General features: G+C 43.8%; 1 protein-coding gene across 2 annotated transcripts; it reads left to right on the top strand.

Moving 5' to 3' along the window:
* Nucleotides 1-403: 403 nt before the first annotated feature.
* On the top strand, nt 404-19,523 carry LOC116355546 (alpha-synuclein-like). 2 transcript variants are annotated; one of them, XM_031799978.1, is made up of 6 exons: nt 404-867; nt 13,195-13,236; nt 13,339-13,427; nt 15,282-15,305; nt 17,003-17,044; nt 17,143-19,523. In XM_031799978.1, the coding sequence occupies exons 1-6, from the start codon at nt 747-749 to the stop codon at nt 17,152-17,154; spliced, it is 330 nt and encodes a 109-aa protein (XP_031655838.1). In that variant the 5' UTR covers nt 404-746; the 3' UTR covers nt 17,155-19,523. The 2 variants fall into 2 exon arrangements, with proteins under 2 accessions (XP_031655838.1, XP_031655836.1); XM_031799976.1 differs by lacking the exon at nt 15,282-15,305 and having other exon boundaries at nt 408-867.
* The last annotated feature ends 848 nt before the right edge of the window (nt 19,524-20,371 follow it).

Genomic DNA, 20,371 nt, shown 5'->3' with positions numbered 1-20,371 from the left:
CAGCCATCTCAACAAGCCATCTCAACACAGCCATCTCAACACAGCCATCTCAACACAGCCATCTCAACAAGCCATCTCAACACAGCCATCTCAACACAGCCATCTCAACAAGCCATCTCAACAAGCCATCTCAACACAGCCATCTCAACACAGCCATCTCAACAAGCGCTCCAATCTATTTTCTTTATTAATCTAAATGATTTTCAGTTTCATCACATAAATCTCTGACAGAGCAACCTGCGTATTAAATATGGAGTCAACTAGCTTGAGGTCGCTCTGTGTGTGTGAGCAATGAGAGAGAGAGAGAGAGAGAGAGAGAGAGAGATAGAGAAGGGGAGAGAGAGAGAGAGAGAGAGAAGGGGAGGGGTTGGCTGCAGCGTGACTTAAATATGCTGCAGCAACCAGCAGGTTCTGTCTTTCTGTCGCTCGTTCTCTCCATCACATGCACACCTGCTTCCTCTTTATTTCTCTCTCACACTTTCTCTTCTCTCTCTGTCCGCTCAGTCTCTCTCTCCTCTTCTCTCTCAGTCTGCATCCTGTAGCCCTGAAGTGCAGTCCTCTCTCTCTCCCTATCGCTCTCTCTCCATCTCTCTCTGCACCACTTGGAGGAGGAGTCACTGACACACACACTCTCTTTCTCACACACAACCTCTCTCACACACAGTCTGTGTGACCAGCCCAGCCAGCAGCCAGGAGCCAGCAGGCCCGTTTCAGAGCAGGGAAGCCCAGGAGAGACCTATCCCAGGATGGATGTACTGATGAAGGGGTTCAGCATGGCCAAGGAGGGGGTGGTGGCCGCTGCGGAGAAGACCAAGGCTGGGGTGGAGGGGGCAGCCGCTAAGACCAAGGAGGGTGTCATGTATGTAGGTAAGTGTACCCACAGCACCGCAATGAGTGTGTGAGTGTGTGTGTGAGCGCGATAAAGGGGTCCCATGGGTACACCAGTCTGGGACAGTAACATTGAGGAAGGGGGAGGGGATGGGGTTGCCAAGGAGCAGAGGCAGAATACTGCAGAACTGGTGCAGAGAGAACGAGGAGGAGAGAGAGACAGAAAGAAAGAGATGGGGTGTGGTAGAGACAAGGATGAAGAAAATAGTAGAGGGACAGAGGAATGGAGTAAAGGAATCAGATTAAGAGAGGAGGATAGAGAGGGGAAAAGATAGAGGATAGAGAGTAGGATAGAGATTATAGAGAGCATAGAGAGGAGGAGGAGGAGAGAGAGAGAGAGAGCGAGAGATGGAGAGGATATAGAGGAGGAGAGAGAGGATAGAGAGGAGGAGGGGAGAGAGCGCGAGAGAGAGAGAGGAGGATAGAGAGGATACAGAGGAGGGGGAGAGAGGAGGAGAGAGAGAGGATAGAGAGGAGGATAGAGATGATAGAGAGGAGGAGAGAGAGAGAGAGAGAGAGGAGAGAGAGAGGATAGAGAGGAGGAGGAGAGAGAGAGAGAGAGAGAGGAGGAGAGAGGATAGAGATGAGAGAGACTAGAGAGGAGGCGAGAGAGAGTGAGAGAGAGCGAGAGAGAGAGGATAGAGAGGAGGAGAGAGTATAGAGAGGAGGAGGAGGAGGAGAGAGAGAGAGAGAAAGAGAGAGCTAGAAGAGAGGAGGGGAGAGAGGGGAAGATGTAGTGTGACATTGGTGGGACTGCAGCCGTTCATAAGAGCGCTATAACATGTTATAGCCTAGATAAGACCATGCCAAGGCTGCTACCACCAGACAATTAGACAGGGTCCACAGTACTGTGAGAGGTTGATTCTGTGAAAAGGGATTCACCAGCGTGTGTGTGTGTGTGTGTGTGTGTGTGTGTGTGTGTGTGTGTGTGTGTGTGTGTGTGTGTGTGTGTGTGTGTGTGTGTGTGTGTGTGTGTGTGTGTGTGTGTGTGTGTGTGTGTGCGTCACTGCTCAAGGTTAGCCTGTGTGAGGGCCAAAGGGTGTGCGCTAGGAACAGGGTACACACACACAGGCTTGTGCATCTCTGACCCCTCAGTCTGACAGTTACAGCTAACACTACAGAATAACGGGATGGAACCTGGTGGAACTTGTGTGTGTGTTTATTATTTATGAGTGGCAGGGTGGGGGGCAAGGATAAGGATCAGCTGAGCATTGCAGCAATCCTCTCTTCCTGGTATGTGGTGTGTGTGTGTGCCTGTGCGTGTGTGTGTGTGTGTGTGTGTGTGTGTGTGTGTGTGTGTGTGTGTGTGTGTGTGTGTGTGTGTGTGTGTGTGTGTGTGTGTGTGTGTGTGTGTGTGTGTGTGTGTGTGTGTGTGTGTGTCTGCATGCTGCAGGCCAGTGTGTGACTGCTGATGACTAACTACCTTCCTCTGCCTTCAGAGTCTGCAGGGAACAGACAGAGGGAGTGCCGGGAAGAGAGAGATAGAGGGGGGTGCAATTACATTTATTGTCTCAGTTCAATGTTTATACACAGCCAGATCAATGACGATTTATACTGAACAAAAATATGAATGAAACATACAACGATTTCTACGATTTTACTGAGTTACAGTTCATATAAGGAAATAATTGAAATAAATTCATTAGGCCCTAATATATGGATTTCACATGACTGGGAATACAGATATGCATCTGTTGGTCACAGATATCTTGTAAAAAATGGGCCTCGCAATTAGCCTCAGGAACTCATCACGGTATTTCTGTGCATTCAAATTGCCTTCGATAAAATGAAATTGTGGTCGTTGTGCGTAGCTTATGCCTGAACATACCATAACCCCACCGCCACCATGGGGAACTGTGTTCACAACGTTGACATCAGAAAACTGCTCGTCCACACGACGCAATACACGTTTTCTGCCGTTGTGAGGTCAGTTGGATGTACTGCCAAATTCTCTAAAACGACATTGGAGGCGGCTTATGGTAGAGACATTAACATTCAATTCTCTAGCAACAGCTTTGGTGGACATTCCTGCAGTCAGCAGGCCAATTGCACGCTCCCTCAAAACTTGAGACATCTGTGGCCTTGTGCTGTGTGACAACACTGCACATTTTAGAGTGGCCTTTTATTGTCCCCAGCACAAGTGGTACTTGTGTAAGTAGCATGCTGGTTAGTCAACTTCTTGATATGCCACACCTGTCAACTGGATGGATTATTTTACAAAGGAGAAATGCTCACTAACAGGGATGCAAACAAATTTGTGCACAAAACTCTAGATACATTTTTGGAATCTTTTATTTCAGATTTTGAAACATGGAAGCATCACTTTACATGTTGTGTTTATCTTTTTGGTCTGTGTACATTTTTCAAAAGGCACTCGCACATCTGAGCAATCTTATTTGCAGGTGCATGTCAATAGTTGAACAAGACGAAGGAAAAAGGAACCCGCACACTGCTCTAGATAGTATCACTGATCTTTAATAAGCTTTACGTATCGGCCTCGCGGCCTTCGTCAGAGCTTTTGTGATTTTTTTCATATTAGCACCCTTATGTAGACCTCGTCCCAACCACAGCCGTTCCACATATCGAAAAGGGTTGTAGGCGTTGGAAAAACACATAAGTGCTACCAAATATAAAAAGTTGCATTTCATAAATATTACACAAGTGTATAAATAAGACGTATGAAACACATCTGTAAAACCACAATGAGGACATGGCAAGTTTTCATTAATCATTGGGTACATCGTATGAAACACATCTGTAAAACCACAATGAGGACATGGCAAGTTTTCATTAGTCATTGGGTACATCGTATGAAACACATCTGTAAAACCACAATGAGGACATAGCAAGTTTTCATTAGTCATTGGGTACATCGTATGAAACACGTCTGTAAAACCACAATGAGGACATGGCAAGTTTTCATTAATCATTGGGTACATTGTATGACAAACAGAGTAATCACGAAGGCCGTGAGGCCGATACGTAAAGCTTATTAAATATCAGTGATACTATCAAGAGCAGTGTGTTTCCTTTTTCCTTTGTCCTGTGTACATTTAGAGAGAGAGAGAGAATAGACCCTGGAATTACGTCATTGAGCTGGCTGCTTCCCGCCCCATGGCTTAGAGATGAACAGATGGAGAAGAGATGGATAGATGGAGAAAGAGATGGATAGATGGAGAAAGAGATGGATAGATGGAGAAAGAGATGGATAGATGGAGAAAGAGATGGATAGATGGAGAAAGAGATGGATAGATGGAGAAAGAGATGGATAGATGGAGAAAGAGATGGATAGATGGAGAAAGAGATGGATAGATGGAGAAAGAGATGGATAGATGGAGAAAGAGATGGATAGATGGAGAAAGAGATGGATAGATGGAGAAAGAGATGGATAGATGGAGAGAGGTTCGGTGAAGGGGGTGCTTACATTTGTGTAACCTGTACAAGTGTGTGGTGAGGAAATGTATTTTGTGGATATCCCACTCTGAGAGATCAGCTATTATTCAGCAATTAAGGTTAAGTACCTTCCCCAAGGGCAGATCGACAGATTTATTTCCCCTTTTAACTTCACTAGTGACCTTTCGGTTACTGGCCCAATACTCTTACCGCTATGCTACCTGCCAGAGGGTTCATGTTCCTGAAAACCTACTGTATCTACACAGCATACCACGCTGCATACCACTTCTGAAGCTAAGCAGGGTTGGTCCTGGTCAGTTCCTAGATGGGAGACCAGATGCTGCTGGAAATTGTGTTGGAGGGCCAGTAGGAGGCACTCTTTCCTCTGGTAAAAAAATAAATATATATATATATATATCCCAATGCCCCAGGGCAGTGATTGGGGACACTGCCCTGTGTAGGGTGCTGTCTTTCGGATGGGACGATAAACGGGTGTCCTGACTCTCTGAGGTCATTAAAGAGCCCATGGCACTTATCGTAAGAGTAGGGGTGTTAACCCCGGTGTCCTGGCTAAATCCCCAATCTGGCCCTCAAACCATCATGGTCACCTAATAATCCCCAGTTTACAATTGGCTCATTCATCCCCCTCCTCTCCCCTGTAACTATTCCCCAGGTCGTTACTGCAAATGAGAATGTGTTCTCAGTCAACTTACCTGGTAAAATAACGGATAAATAAAAAAATACAGTTCCTCAAGTGGAAGGGTGCCGGTTCTATGTGGAACCGTAATGACTCTTTTAGTGATAATTCAAATGCAGGGCCAACAGCTCATTAGAATATTTTGGGGCGTGGTTTACTCAAGCTCTTTTTGTGCAACTGGGAATGAGAGTGTCATTCCAGTTTATCTAGTGTGTTGTGTTACGCCATCAATCGTCATGTAATTTTATAGCTATTGACATTGTCCTGTGAAAGATTTGCATATGGCTTTGTGTCAATAAAGGTTTCTTTATAGCATCATACAAGTTCCATTTAGAACCTTATGTGCAAGGTTCTTTATAGAACCTTCAAAAAAGCATTCTGTACAGTGCCAAAAATGGATGCGCAATGGTTACAAGCCAAAGATCCCTTATTTGGCACTATATATTTTTTTTACTTGTGTGTGTAATCTATCAACTGAGACTGCAGACGTCAGCAGTGTGTGTGTGTGCAATTTTACCCAGAATGCCAGGGCCCAGGAGGAGTCGATCCTATCAAAATAAATCATGTATGGATTATTACTTCTATCACAAAATGCGATGCAATTTTACCCAGAATGCAACTCCTCTCTAACAAGGTCATCTACTCAAAGCTTACTAGAGCAGAAGTGTGCATGTGCGTGCGCGTGCGTGCATGTGCGTGCGCGTGCGTGCATGTGCGTGCGCGTAGATGTGCACGTGCATGTGTGTGTGCTCATATGCATATGACCATTTCACAGGTCATTGGCTGCAGAGGTGCTCTCTTTCAGGGGTATACCCTGCTGCTAAACAGCTATAAAAAGAACACTGTATTGGTCTGGATACTGTAGACCAGGGATGGGCAACTGATGGGGGTAGGGGCCACAAAAAATCTGAACTCATTATGAGGGTCCGTAATATGTTCCCAGATCCATACCCACACATAAAGTCAGCGTTTGGGGCCCTAACTTACATTTTGTTAACCATTTTAACGGCCCCCCTCTTGACAGGGAGAGAAAACATTACCATGTTAGAGTTCATTTCCTGGAATGCTACTCATTTTGCCGTTGGCTGGAGATAATGTTTTCATTTTGCCGTTGTCTGGAGATAATGTTTTCATTTTGCCGTTGTCTGGAGATAATGTTTTCATTTTGCCGTTGGCTGGAGATAATGTTTTCATTTTGCCGTTGGCTGGAGATAATGTTTTCATTTTGCCATTGTCTGGAGATAATGTTTTTCATTTTGCCATTGTCTGGAGATAATGTTTTCATTTTGCCATGGGGCGGAGATAATGTTTTCATTTTGCCATGGGGTGTAGATAATGTTTTCATTTTGCCGTTGGCTGGCGATAATGTTTTTATTTTGCCATGGGGTGGAGATAATGTTTTCATTTTGCCATGGGGTGGAGATAATGTTTTTCATAATGTTTTTCACTCAACATTAAGTTGAAAGCCCGACTGAGTTCCAAAAAATAAAACAAATGAAACATTGGAAATTGATCTCTGCTAGGTCTCCATCCCAGTCATAGATAATCCAATATATTTCCATTGACAAAAACATTTTTCAATATCTATATAGTAGACGGATTTCCACAAAAATATACATTTATATTATTATAGAATTTGGGGGTAAATTGATAAGCAGGCCTACAAAAGGGGGGCCCATTCCTGCTGTCGACAGACAGACGGTCACGCAATCACACTGTACGAATCCTCATGTACACGCACACAGGAATTTTTACAGTGTAAAATGAAATGAACACTGAGATGGTTAAATCAACATTGAAAGTGTTGAATCTGTGGACCCATAGATTGGAGCTGGAACAATGTTAAATTAACACTTCGCTTAGTGTAAAGACTCAGTGCCTTGCCTTTTGAGTGAATTGTAGAGTTACCACCCATGACTGTATTTGTTAGTGACAGAGACATGGTTGTTGCATTCATCCATTTTAAGTTATCAAAACAATGTATAAACACAACCCGATACCATATGTATCTGGAGGGCCTAGTTTTACCCTAATAGAGGTGGTTGAAACTCATAGGCATCACGTTGAACCAACACCACACCATCATATTTATCTGATGAGTTGTGTATAATAAGGCTGAGATGAATCCTGCTGGAAAACACCAAGAAACACTACATGATGTGTAGAGGGAACACAGCAAGTTCTCCTGTGTTAAATCAACACTGAACTGGTTGAAACTGGGGACCCATATAGACACCGGAACAGTGTTAAATCAACACTAAACTGGTTGAAACTGGGGACCTATATAGACACCGGAACAGTGTTAAATCAACACTGAACTGGTTGAAACTGGGGACCCATATAGACACCGGAACAGTGTTAAATCAACACTAAACTGGTTGAAACTGGGGACCTATATAGACACCGGAACAGTGTTAAATCAACACTGAACTGGTTGAAACTGTGGACCTATATAGACACCGGAACAGTGTTAAATCAACACTAAACTGGTTGAAACTGGGGACCTATATAGACACCGGAACAGTGTTAAATCAACACTGAACTGGTTGAAACTGGGGACCCATATAGACACCGGAACAGTGTTAAATCAACACTAAACTGGTTGAAACTGGGGACCTATATAGACACCGGAACAGTGTTAAATCAACACTAAACTGGTTGAAACTGTGGACCTATATAGACACCGGAACAGTGTTAAATCAACACTGAACTGGTTGAAACTGGGGACCTATATAGACACCGGAACAGTGTTAAATCAACACTAAACTGGTTGAAACTGTGGACCTATATAGACACCGGAACAGTGTTAAATCAACACTGAACTGGTTGAAACTGGGGACCTATATAGACACCGGAACAGTGTTAAATCAACACTGAACTGGTTGAAACTGGGGACCTATATAGACACCGGAACAGTGTTAAATTAACTGCTTTAGTGGAAAGTCGTATTCAAATACGCCTTGCTTTTCGAGTACATTGTAGAGTTACCACCCATGACTTTAGTTGTTAGTGACAGACAGAGGAGACTGGTGGGAGAAGATATAGGAGGTGGTTTCATGTCTTTGATACTGTTCCATTCATTCCATTCCAGACATTACAATGAGCCCCTCCTCCTATAGCTCATCCCACCAGCCTCCACTGGTGACAGACACATGGTTATTACGTTCATCCATTTTCAGTCCTATGGAGTTCCCCAAGTGAGATCCTAAGCAAACATCTTATCATAAAACATGTATATTTAACACAGTACCAGAAGTATTTCATAAGGCCTTATTTTGAGGTCCTACTTTTACACTAATAGAGGGGCCTGAAACTTCAACTCTAACTAACTGATTGGATTAGTTTAGAAACAGTACCAGTCAAAAGTTTGGACACACCTACTCATTCAAGGGTCTTTCTTTATTTGAACTATATTCTACATTGTAGAATAATAATGAAGACATCAAATCTATGAAATAACACATATGGAATCATGCAGTAACCAAAACAGTGTTAAACATATCAAAATATATTTTAAATTTGAGATTCTTCAATGTAGGCATCTTTTGCCTTGATGATAGCTTTGCACACTCTTGGAATTCTCTCAACCAGCTTCACCTGGAATGCTGTTCCAACAGTCTTGAAGGAGTTCCAACATATGCTGAGCACTTGTTGGCTGCTTTTCCTTCACTCTGCAGTCCAACTCATCCCAAACCATCTCAATTGGGTTGAGTTCAGGTGATTGTGGAGGCCAGGTCATCTGATGCAGCACTCCATCACTCTCCTTGGTCAAATAACCCTTCCACAGCCTGTAGGTGTGTTGGTTCATTGTCCTGTTGAAAAACAAATGATAGTCCCACTAAGCGCAAACAAGACGGGATGGCGTATCGCTGCAGAATGCTGTTGTAGCCATGCTGGTTAAGTTTGCCTTGAAGTCTAAATAAATCACTGACAGTGTCACCAGCAAAGCACCCACACACCATCACACCTCCTCCTCCATGCTTCACAGTGGGAACCACACATGCAGAGATCATCCATTCACCTACTCCGTGTTTCACAAAGACAGCGGTTGGAACAAAAAAATCTCAAATTTGGACCTATTCACCAGTCTAATGTCCGTTGCTCGTGTTTCTTGGCCCAAGCAAGTCTCTTCTTATTATTGGTGTCCTTTAGTAGTGGTTTCTTTGCAGCAATTCAACCATGAAGGCCTGATTCACACAGTCTCCTCTGGACAGTTGATGTTAAGATGTGTCTGTTACTTGAACTATGAAGCATTTATTTGGGCTGCAATTTCTGGGTCTTCCTTTCCTGTGACGGTCCTCATGAGAGCCAGTTTCATCATAGCACTTGATGGTTTTTACGACTGCACTTGAAGAAACTTTCAGTGATGTACTGGGCCATACGCACTACCCTCTGTAGAGCCTTGCGGTCGGAGGCTGAGCAGTTGCCATACCATGCAGTGATACAACCAGTTAGGATGCTCTCGATGGTGCAGCTGTAGAACCTTTTGAAGATCTGAGGACCCATGCCAAATCTTTTCAGTCTCCTGAGGGGAAATAGGCTTTGTCGTGCCCTCTTCACGACTGTCTTGATGTGTTCGTGTAGCATAAGATTAATCAATCAATCAGTGTAGATGCACAAACATAGATATTGAAACAAACAACTCTGAAAATAGCATGCTGGGAAATTGATAATGATAGGTGTGGTTTTTGGTTTAAAGTGATGTGTATAAGTTTCAGGCCCCTGTATTGATGTTAAACTAGGCCCTGAAAATAAGGCATAATTAAATATGTATGGTATTGCATAAACATTTTAAATAAAGAACATTTTCACTTAGGATGTCATTTGGTGAAGTCTTCAGGACTGTAGATGGATGAATGCAACAAGCACTAACAAATACAGTCACGGGTGATAGCTACAATTTACTTGAAAGGTACTCTGGGAAATATCTGAATAATGTTTTACACTAAGCAGTGTGTTAATTTAACACTGTTCTGGTTTCTATATGGGTCCATAGACAACACTTTCAGTGTTGATTTAATACTGTTCCGGTGTCTATAAGGGTCCACAGACAACACTTTCTGTGTTGATTTAACACTGTCAATGTTGTTGTTGTTTTTCACACTGGAGAATTTGCTGAATTTACACACGTAATAGATAGAAGCTGATAGAAGCTGTACCCAGGAGTGGTGCTCCTCTGACTCAGAGAAGTAAACTTTGTCCCAGCCATGCTGCAATGTGTGTGTGTGCCACTGTGCGTATTGGTGTGTGTCTGCTGCAGCACTGCGCAGCTCGTCACATGGCTCACAGAGAGAGAGAAGCGTGCAGGGAGAAAGAGAGAGGGGTATGACAGAAAGAAAACAAGAGAGAAACGGAGGATAGATGAAGTGAGGCATCTGCGGTTCTGAGAGAGTGTGGATGAGAAAGAAAGAGGGCGGGAAGAGAGAGAGGTACTGTAGAGAGAGAACGCGAGAGTACTCATATCCAATCAACTGTGTGCTATGGAACATGTGTTTTTGTATGTGAAATAGATATATAATTGTACTGGTTATGTGAAATAGATATATAATTGTACTGGTTATGTGAAATAGATATATAATTCTACTGGTTATGTGAAATAGATATATAATTGTACTGGTTATGTGAAATAGATATATAATTGTACTGGTTATGTGAAATAGATATATAATTCTACTGGTTATGTGAAATAGATATATAATTCTACTGGTTATGTGAAATAGATATATAATTCTACTGGTTATGTGAAATAGATATATAATTCTACTGGTTATGTGAAATAGATATATAATTCTACTGGTTATGTGAAATAGATATATAATTCTACTGGTTATGTGAAATAGATATATAATTCTACTGGTTATGTGAAATAGATATATAATTGCACTGGCTATGTGAAATAGATATATAATTGTACTGGTTATGTGAAATAGATATATAATTGTACTGGTTATGTGAAATAGATATATAATTGTACTGGTTATGTGAAATAGATATATAATTGTACTGGTTATGTGAAATAGATATATAATTCTACTGGTTATGTGAAATAGATATATAATTCTACTGGTTATGTGAAATAGATATATAATTCTACTGGTTATGTGAAATAGATATATAATTGTACTGGTTATGTGAAATAGATATATAATTGTACTGGTTATGTGAAATAGATATATAATTCTACTGGTTATGTGAAATAGATATATAATTGTACTGGTTATGTGAAATAGATATATAATTGTACTGGTTATGTGAAATAGATATATAATTGTACTGGTTATGTGAAATAGATATATAATTGTACTGGTTATGTGAAATAGATATATAATTGTACTGGTTATGTGAAATAGATATGTAATTGTACTGGTTATGTGAAATAGATATATAATTCTACTGGTTATGTGAAATAGATATATAATTCTACTGGTTATGTGAAATAGATATATAATTCTACTGGTTATGTGAAATAGATATATAATTGTACTGGTTATGTGAAATAGATATATAATTGTATTGGTTATGTGAAATAGATATATAATTCTACTGGTTATGTGAAATAGATATATAATTCTACTGGTTATGTGAAATAGATATATAATTCTACTGGTTATGTGAAATAGATATATAATTACACCGTTTTTTTTGCTGGATTTGCTTGTGCATCATCCTTGTAGGCTCTCTCTTTCTCTCCATCCCCCCCCCTCTCTCTTTCTCTCCATCCCCCCTCTCTCTCCATCCCCCTCTCTCTCTTTCTCTCCATCCCCCCTCTCTTTCTCTCCATCCCCCCTCTCTTTCTCTCCATCCCCCCTCTCTCTCTCTCTCTCTCCATCCCCCCTCTCTCTCTTTCTCTCCATCCCCCCTCTCTTTCTCTCCATCCCCCCTCTCTCTCCATCCCCCCTCTCTTTCTCTCCATCCCCCCTCTCTTTCTCTCCATCCCCCCTCTCTCTCTCTCTCTCCATCCCCCCTCCCTTTCTCTCCATCCCCCTCTCTCTCTCTCTCCATCCCCCCTCTCTCTCTTTCTCTCCATCCCCCCTCTCTTTCTCTCCATCCCCCCTCTCTTTCTCTCCATCCCCCCTCTCTCTCTCTCTCTCCATCCCCCCTCTCTCTCCATCCCCCCTCTCTCTCTTTCTCTCCATCCCCCCTCTCTTTCTCTCCATCCCCCTCTTTCTCTCCATCCCCTCTCTTTCTCTCCATCCCCTCTCTTTCTCTCCATCCCCTCTCGTTCTCTCCATCCCCCCTCCCTCTCCATCCCCTCTCTTTCTCTCCATCCCCCCTCCCTCTATTTATTTTTCTCTCTATCCCTCCCTTTTCTTTCCCTCTATCCAGCTGGTTGCATAACGACTATTTAATCAGCCTAGGAATGTATAATACTGTAACGTCAGAGAGAGAGTGAAACAAAGAGAGAGAGGGGTGAGGGAGAGAGGGGGGGGGAGAGAGAGAGAGACAAAGAGAGAGAGGGGGGGTTGGAGAGAGAAGGGGTTGTAGAGAGAGGGGTGAGAGAGAGGGGGAGAAAGAGAGAGAGAGGGTGAGAGAGAGAGAGAGAGTTAGAGAGAGAAAGGGTTAGAGAGAGAGAGGGGGGGATGGAGAGAGCGAGATAAAGGGTTAGAGAGAGAGAGGGGGATGGAGAGAGAGAGAGAGAGAGAGAGAGGGTTAGAGAGAGAAAGGGTTAGAGAGAGGGGGGGATGGAGAGAGTGAGAGAAAGGGTTAGAGAGAGAAAGGGTTAGAGAGAGAGGGGGGATGGAGAGAGTGAGAGAAAGGGTTAGAGAGAGAGAGTGGGATGGAGAGAGTGAGAGAAAGGGTTAGAGAGAGAGAGAGAGAGGGGGGGGGGGATGGAGAGAGCGAGAGAAAGGGTTAGAGAGAGAAAGGGTTAGATAGAGAGAGAGGGGGATGGAGAGAGAGAGGGGTTAGAGAGAGAAAGGAAGGGGGAAACTAATATTATGGAGCAGAGGAATCATAAGATAATATCATCCTTTTGGATGTTAAAGTGAGTGACATACAGTGTTCTGCTACTGGGTGGCCAGAAACCTCCTCACCAGATAACTATAATGCTTGAAGATTCCAACAGATTTCTGTTTGCTGCACTCATTAACACAGTAGTTCGTTCCTACTCTGTGTTTACATAGTATATCACAAAACTGATGCCTGATCATTCTTCACGTATCAATTGCAATATGATTGTAATATATTGATGTGTTGTAATGTCTTTCTGTTCTCAGGTTCAAAGACAAAGGAGGGAATGGACGCAGGGGTAAACATAGGTAAGACACACACACACACACACACACAGACACGCACACACACACACACACACATTATTTTGGGATCTGATTGATTGATTGATAAATTGATCTCTGTGTTAGTTGCTAACCGCGACCAGGCGAACATCGTCGGGGACCCCACTGCTGGAGCTGACCTCTTACAGGGAGGCATGGAGAATACCGGACAAGCGGTGAGTTACCATGACAACAGACTGGCAGGTCAATGTGAACAAGAATATACAAGTGATTAATCAACACATTAACTGGTAAGGAATGGCAGATTAGGACTGTTGACATAATACTAGACACAATAACTTGACCTTATCAATCAGGTAGCCTCTGAAAGCCCAGGCTTCAGGCCTCGTGAGACTATCAATCAGGTGACACAGCACCCTTTTTCAGTTGAATGCATTCAGTTGTACAACTGACGAGGTATCGCTCTTTCCCTTTGAAAGGAAAGGGGAAAGGGAGAATCAAGGTTGAGTAACAACAAGGTTGAATAACAACAAGGTTGAGTAACAACAAGGTTGAGTAACAACAAGGTTGAGGTAAAAACAAGGTTGAATAACAACAAGGTTGAATAACAACAAGGTTGAATAACAACAAGGTTGAATAACAACATGAATGCAGCCTCAAAAAGCATGACAGTCAAAATCCTTCAGTCGGTCTCAGATGGTCGTGCCATGATGACGTCACAAGAGCAGTTTGTTGTTTGACCACTTGGTGTCGCTATTTCCCACAGTACCGCTGCTCTGATCGAAAGAAGAACGGGTGGACAAATGGACAGACAGACAGACAGACACACAGACTTATGGCAGCTCCTTTAATAGCCAGTGGTTCAGAAATTCAGGCAGATTAGGTTTGATGGTAGCCCTACAATGGTAGGCCTGTTACTCACTCCACATTCTCCATATGAATATGTGTTGGTGTTGTGTTGCTAACCCCTTGTTGTCGTGTTGGTGTTGTGTTGGTGTTGGTGTTGTGTTGGGTTGTGTTGTTGTTGTGTTGGTATTGTTGTTGTGTTTGTGTTTGTGTTTGTGTTTGTATTGTGTTGTGTTGGTGTTGTTGTTGTTGGTGTTGTTGGTGTGTTGGTGTTGTGTGTTGTTGTTGGTATTGTTTTGTGTTGTCTGTTGTTGTTGGTGTTGTGTTTGTTGGTGTTGCATTGGTTTTGTTGTTGTGTTGGTTCTGTTGTTGTTGTTGTTGGTGGTGTGTTGTTGTTATTGTTGCTGGTGTTGTTGGTGTTGTTGTTGTTGTTGCGTTGTGTTGATGCTGTTGTTGTGCTGTGTTGTTGTTGTTGTTGTTGGTGTGTTGTTGATGTTGTTGTTGTTGGTGTGTTGTTGTTGTTGTTGATGTAGTGTGTTGTTGTTGTTGTTGTTGTTGTGTTGATGTAGTGTGTTGTTGTTGGTGTTGTGTTGTTGTTGTGTTGGTTTTGTTGTTGGTGTGTTGTTGTTGTTGTGTTGGTGTTGTGTTGTTGTTGTTGTTGGTGGTGTTGTTGATGTTGTTGTTGTGTTGTTGTTGTGTTGTTGTTGGTATTGTGTTGGTGTTGTGTTGGTGGTAGTGGTGTTGTTGATGTTGTTGTTGTTGTGTTGGTGTTGTGTTGGTGTTGTATTGGTATTGTGTTGTGTTTGTGTTGGTGGTTTGTTGTTGGTGTTGTGTTGTTGTTGTGTTGGTGTCGTGTTGGTGTCGTGTTGTGTTTGTGTTGGTGTTGTTGCGTTGGTGGTTTGTTGTTGGTGTTGTTGTTGTGTTGGTGTCGTGTTGTGTTTGTGTTGGTGGTGTGTTGTTGTTGTGTTGGTGTTGTGTTTGTGTAGGTGTTGTTGTGTTGGTGTTGTGTTGTGCTGTTGGTGTTGTTGTTGGTGTTCTGTTGTTGTGTTGTATTGGTGTTGTGTTGGTGTTGGTGTTGGTGTTGTGTTGGTGTTGTGTTTGTGTAGGTGTTGTTGTTGTGTTGTTGTTGTTGGTTTTGTTGTTGATGTTGTTGTTGTGTTGTTGGTGGTGTTGTGTTGCTAACCCTTTGTTGTTGTTGTGTTTCCTCTGTGTTCCGTTGGTAGGAGGAGCCTCAGCCTGTATACGAGGTGCCTATTGGACAGGAGAGGGAAGGGGGGGTCAGATGCTCTAGGTTATGGTGGGGTGGCTGGCTAACGAATGCTGCATGATTCAGCCTAACATATTGTGCCTAGGTGCATATATGAAGGGCGAATGAGCTTTCAAACACTGACTGGCTAGCGTCCTGTTAGGACCTAAACTATGTTATAAACCATCTCCTAACTCTCTCCTAACCCTCTCCAAACCCTCTCCATAACTCTCTCCAAACCCTCTCCTAACTCTCTCCAAACCCTACCCTAACCCTCTCCTAACTCTCTCCATAACTCTCTCCAAACCCTACCCTAACCCTCTCCTAACTCTCTCCTAACCCTACCCTAACCCTCTCCTAACTCTCTCCTAACTCTCTCCAAACCCTACCCTAACCCTCTCCTAACTCTTTCCAAACCCTACCCTAACCCTCTCCTAACTCTCTCCAAACCCTACCCTAACCCTCTCCTAACTCTCTCCAAACCCTACCCTAACCCTCTCCTAACTCTCTCCAAACCCTACCCTAACCCTCTCCTAACTCTCTCCAAACCCTACCCTAACCCTCTCCTAACTCTCTCCAAACCCTACCCTAACCCTCTCCTAACTCTCTCCAAACCCTACCCTAACCCTCTCCTAACTCTCTCCAAACCCTACCCTAACCCTCTCCTAACTCTCTCCAAACCCTACCCTAACCCTCTCCTAACTCTCTCCAAACCCTACCCTAACCCTCTCCTAACTCTCTCCAAACCCTACCCTAACCCTCTCCTAACTCTCTCCAAACCCTACCCTAACCCTCTCCTAACTCTCTCCAAACCCTACCCTAACCCTCTCCTAACTCTCTCCAAACCCTACCCTAACCCTCTCCTAACTCTATCCATAACCATACTCTAACCCTCTCCTAACTCTCTCCAAACCCTACCCTAACCCTCTCCTAACTCTCTCCAAACCCTACCCTAACCCTCTCCTAACTCTTTCCAAACCCTACCCTAACCCTCTCCTAACTCTCTCCAAACCCTACCCTAACCCTCTCCTAACTCTCTCCAAACCCTACCCTAACCCTCTCCTAACTCTCTCCAAACCCTACCCTAACCCTCTCCTAACTCTCTCCAAACCCTACCCTAACCCTCTCCTAACTCTCTCCAAACCCTACCCTAACCCTCTCCTAACTCTATCCATAACCATCTCTAACCATGCTGTATCTATAGATAATAACACAGCTTAAGACTGTCTCTATGCATCTCTCGCGTAGCATAGGCATAAACTTACCCTGCGTGGATCTCTCTGGTCTAAGATGCACAGTCAAAATAACAGAGCTTGCTCCTGTTACAAAAATAATGCCTCTGGTTGGGTGGGCGCAACATTACTTCAGGTCTCAACGAGGGTGACATCACATCTGCTATGCTAGCTATGCCATGCTAACCTCTGCTTCATTAGACACTTCAGCCCAGAGACTGGGACTGAATGGCCCTGTGTCATACTCAACCCTATCATAAGCCTGTCATAAGCCTGTCATAAGCATGACATAAGCGATAATGTGCTTGATGTAGCTGTGACCTACTCGGTTTGAAGCCAGGGTGTCTGTACGCCGTAAGATTGTGCTAGCCCAGTGAGCTAAAGCCTAGAGACCAGGTCTAGGAGCTAACCCAAGTCATCAGGTCTCAGGCAAGGTTACTCTAATGTAAAATGTCTCTCTCTGTAGGCAGAATATGGAGGAATGGAGCAGGGAGGAGAAGGAGGAGAAGTAAGTGACAAGCAACCACACTATTTCTGTTTTCTTTATGCAGAAGATGGTGATATCATGACATCATTATTGATTATTTTTCTCTCTCTCTCTCTCAGGGCGGTTACTAGTCATTCCAGGGACCTCTTCTCCCCAGCCCTCCGTTGGTCCCTCGCCCTGCTGTTCCAGACTTCCAGATGTTCTATTTATTTTTTTGTGACTTTATGGAACCAAACCAGATACAGACTCTTCCAGATAACTCTATACACCTCCTGATACCCCATGAGACCCTCTTCTGCCCCCCCCCCCCCACTGTGTTCTGCCCCATGTAGCTCCCCGCCTTTCTGTTGTTGCTGTCATGTTGTTACCCCTGGTGTTATATTCTCCCTCACACCTCCCAATACCCTATCAAGAGACCTACACACACACACACACACACACACACACACACACACACACACACACACACACACACACACACACACACACACACACACACACACACACACACACACACACACACACACAGGGTAAATGTTATCAGCCGGATCACTAAGATAGACGTCTGAAAAGGACCCAGGTGTGTGGATATATGCCTTCGTTGGTGCTCATCAAAAGAGAAGAAGGATTGACCAGATCTGGGCGTGACCTTGTTATGCTCAGAGCGTGCGGTTCAGATTACTACGCAACCACAATTGTTCCAGCAAGCCGCGGAATTAATGCGGCACAAATAGACGTTCATCCATAATACGTGGAAATCCGAAAGGAAACTCCAGCCAGCAGACCTGCTGCGATGATTATTCAGGATGACAGAACCACAGAGAGATCATATCTGATTGTAGTGTGTGTGTGTGTGTGTTGTGTGTGTGTGTGTGTGTGTGTGTGTTAGACTCGTCAGATAGTAGGGCAGTTCAGGAGTGTTCTGTCCATGAGAGGCTGCTGTAGGGACCCGTGCAATGAACAGAGTGTGTGTGTGTGCATTTGTTTGGGTATGTGTGTGTTAGAGTGTGTTTGAGACATGCCAGAAAGCAATACAGGTGTTCTGTTAGTTAGTGTGTCCCTTGTTAGAAATGACATAGTCTGAGAGGAAGAAAGTTCCTGCAAAGACTGGGAATCACACAACAACAGAAGCTATCAATATACGCAGTACTTTACAATGGATTTGGTCTAGTCTGGGTCTAGTTCTGCCCTGGGTCTGCTGGCAGGGTTGGAAGGGATGAAAGCAGAACGCGATACCTGTGGATCCTGATATATAGATTATAGTAATACCACCGAGCAATAGTCAGACAGACAGGGGGTTGTCATAGTAATACCACCAAGCAATAGTCAGACAGACAGGGGGTTGTCATAGTAATACCACCGAGCAATAGTCCGACAGACAGGGGGTTGTCATAGTAATACCACCGAGCAATAGTCAGACAGACAGGGGGTTGTCATAGTAATACCACCGAGCAATAGTTAGACAGACAGGGGGTTGTCATAGTAATACCACCGAGCAATAGTCAGACAGACAAACAGGGGTTGGCATAGTAACACCACCGTGCAATAGTCAGACAGACAGGGGGTTGTCATAGTAACACCACCGTGCAATAGTCAGACAGACAGGGGGTTGTCATAGTAACACCACCGAGCAATAGTCAGACAGACGGGAGTTGTCATAGTAATACCACCGAACAATAGTCAGACAGACAGGGGTTGTCATAGTAACACCACTGCGCAATAGTCAGAGAGACAGGAGGTTGTCATAGTAACACCACCAAGCAATAGTCAGACGGACAAGGGGTTGTCATAGTAACACCACCGAGCAATAGTCAGAGAGACATGAGGTTGTCATAGTAACACCACCGTGCAATAGTCAGACAGACAGGGGGTTGTCATAGTAACACCACCGAGCAATAGTCAGACAGACGGGAGTTGTCATAGTAATACCACCGAACAATAGTCAGACAGACAGGGGTTGTCATAGTAACACCACCGAGCAATAGTCAGAGAGACATGAGGTTGTCATAGCAACACCACGAGAAATAGTCGGACAGACAGGGGGTTGTCATAGAAGAGCATCCCACACAGGGAATGCTGGGAAATGGATTTTAAATTCGATTTTTGATTCCCACAAGAGTCAATGGTTAACGACAGCTGCTCCTGTCATCAACCATCTCAGCCACTCAGAACAGGCCTGGGACAGAGTGTGTGTTTGTGTGTGTTATTTCTTTGAGACCAATGGAAACTAATGACTGCATGTTGCCTTATTATGCACTCAAATTCACACACACACACACACACACACACACACACACACACACACACACACACACACACACACACACACACACACACACACACACACACACACACACACACACACACACAAACCCCAGATCCATACAGCACACAAACAAAAACAAACACTCCCACACCACGTTTAAGTTGGCATCGAAGCGGACTTGCTGATTTTATAAACAGTACCAGTGAATTAAAGACGGTTTTGTTGAAATCCAAACTTCCGTGTCGTCTTCATTTCTCCATTTGAGTGACTAATTATGATGCAGTTTATAATAGTATGTATGGCCTATGTTACCATGGAGATATTGTGGTACCATCCTGGACATTTTTCTTTGCCCTCTGCAAGTCTTAGCAATGTTTTCTGTGTGTGAGCGTGCGTGTGAGCGTGCGTGTGGCCTCCCAGGGGTTTAGCCAGGCTCTTTGTTCTCCTCTACAGGTACACTATGAGGTCACTCCCTCCATCGGCATGCTGGGAGCTGACAGGGAGACAGAGGGGTCAAGAGAGGTCAGAAAAAGAAAAAAAAGCCAACTTAGAACCTCTTGCGTCAGTGTTCTAGAACTCCCAGTCTTAGTGTTTTAAGTGATCCTTCGGGACGACATATCACCAGACCAATGTTCCATTCTAACCACGAGATTTCCAAACTGCTCTACACACACTCTCTGATCCAACGCCAGAACACATTAAAACAGAGGAGTGTCTTCATGGAGAAACACACACAGCCAACACCCCTAAGGAATCCACACAAACACAGAGCAGCAATCTAGGGCCAACAACACAATGAGAGAGGGCTGTCGTAAGAAGGAGTGTTTGTATGTTACATTTTGTGTCTTTTTCTGTCCGCTTTTATAGCTGTGTTCTGACAGTGAGTCAGACAGCTTGGTGACCTTTCAGGACAATCACATCCAGTATTTCCTGTTTCCCATGCATATACAGATGTAGGATCATAATTTGAGCCAGTTCGCTACAACATGAAAATACTCCTGATGCAACAGGATATGTGAATTATTATAATTAGGACCTGAATAAGAGCTGAGTTGTGCTGCATGTTTCATTGAGGGTCCTAA

Source organism: Oncorhynchus kisutch, linkage group LG20 (assembly GCF_002021735.2).
Source record: "Oncorhynchus kisutch isolate 150728-3 linkage group LG20, Okis_V2, whole genome shotgun sequence".
NCBI classification, from domain to species: Eukaryota; Metazoa; Chordata; class Actinopteri; order Salmoniformes; family Salmonidae; genus Oncorhynchus; species Oncorhynchus kisutch.
The sequence above is the reverse complement of the archived record's forward strand: the minus strand, read 5'-3'. Positions and strand labels throughout refer to the sequence as shown.

Coding starts and splice junctions, on each gene's coding strand:
- LOC116355546 (XM_031799978.1), top strand. CDS start 747: ATGGATGTACTGATGAAGGGGTTCAGCATGGCCAAGGAGGGGGTGGTG. Junction 868..13,194: donor GGAGGGTGTCATGTATGTAG/GTAAGTGTACCC, acceptor TTCTGTTCTCAG/GTTCAAAGACAAAGGAGGGA. Junction 13,428..15,281: donor TGGAGAATACCGGACAAGCG/GTGAGTTACCAT, acceptor TTCCGTTGGTAG/GAGGAGCCTCAGCCTGTATA.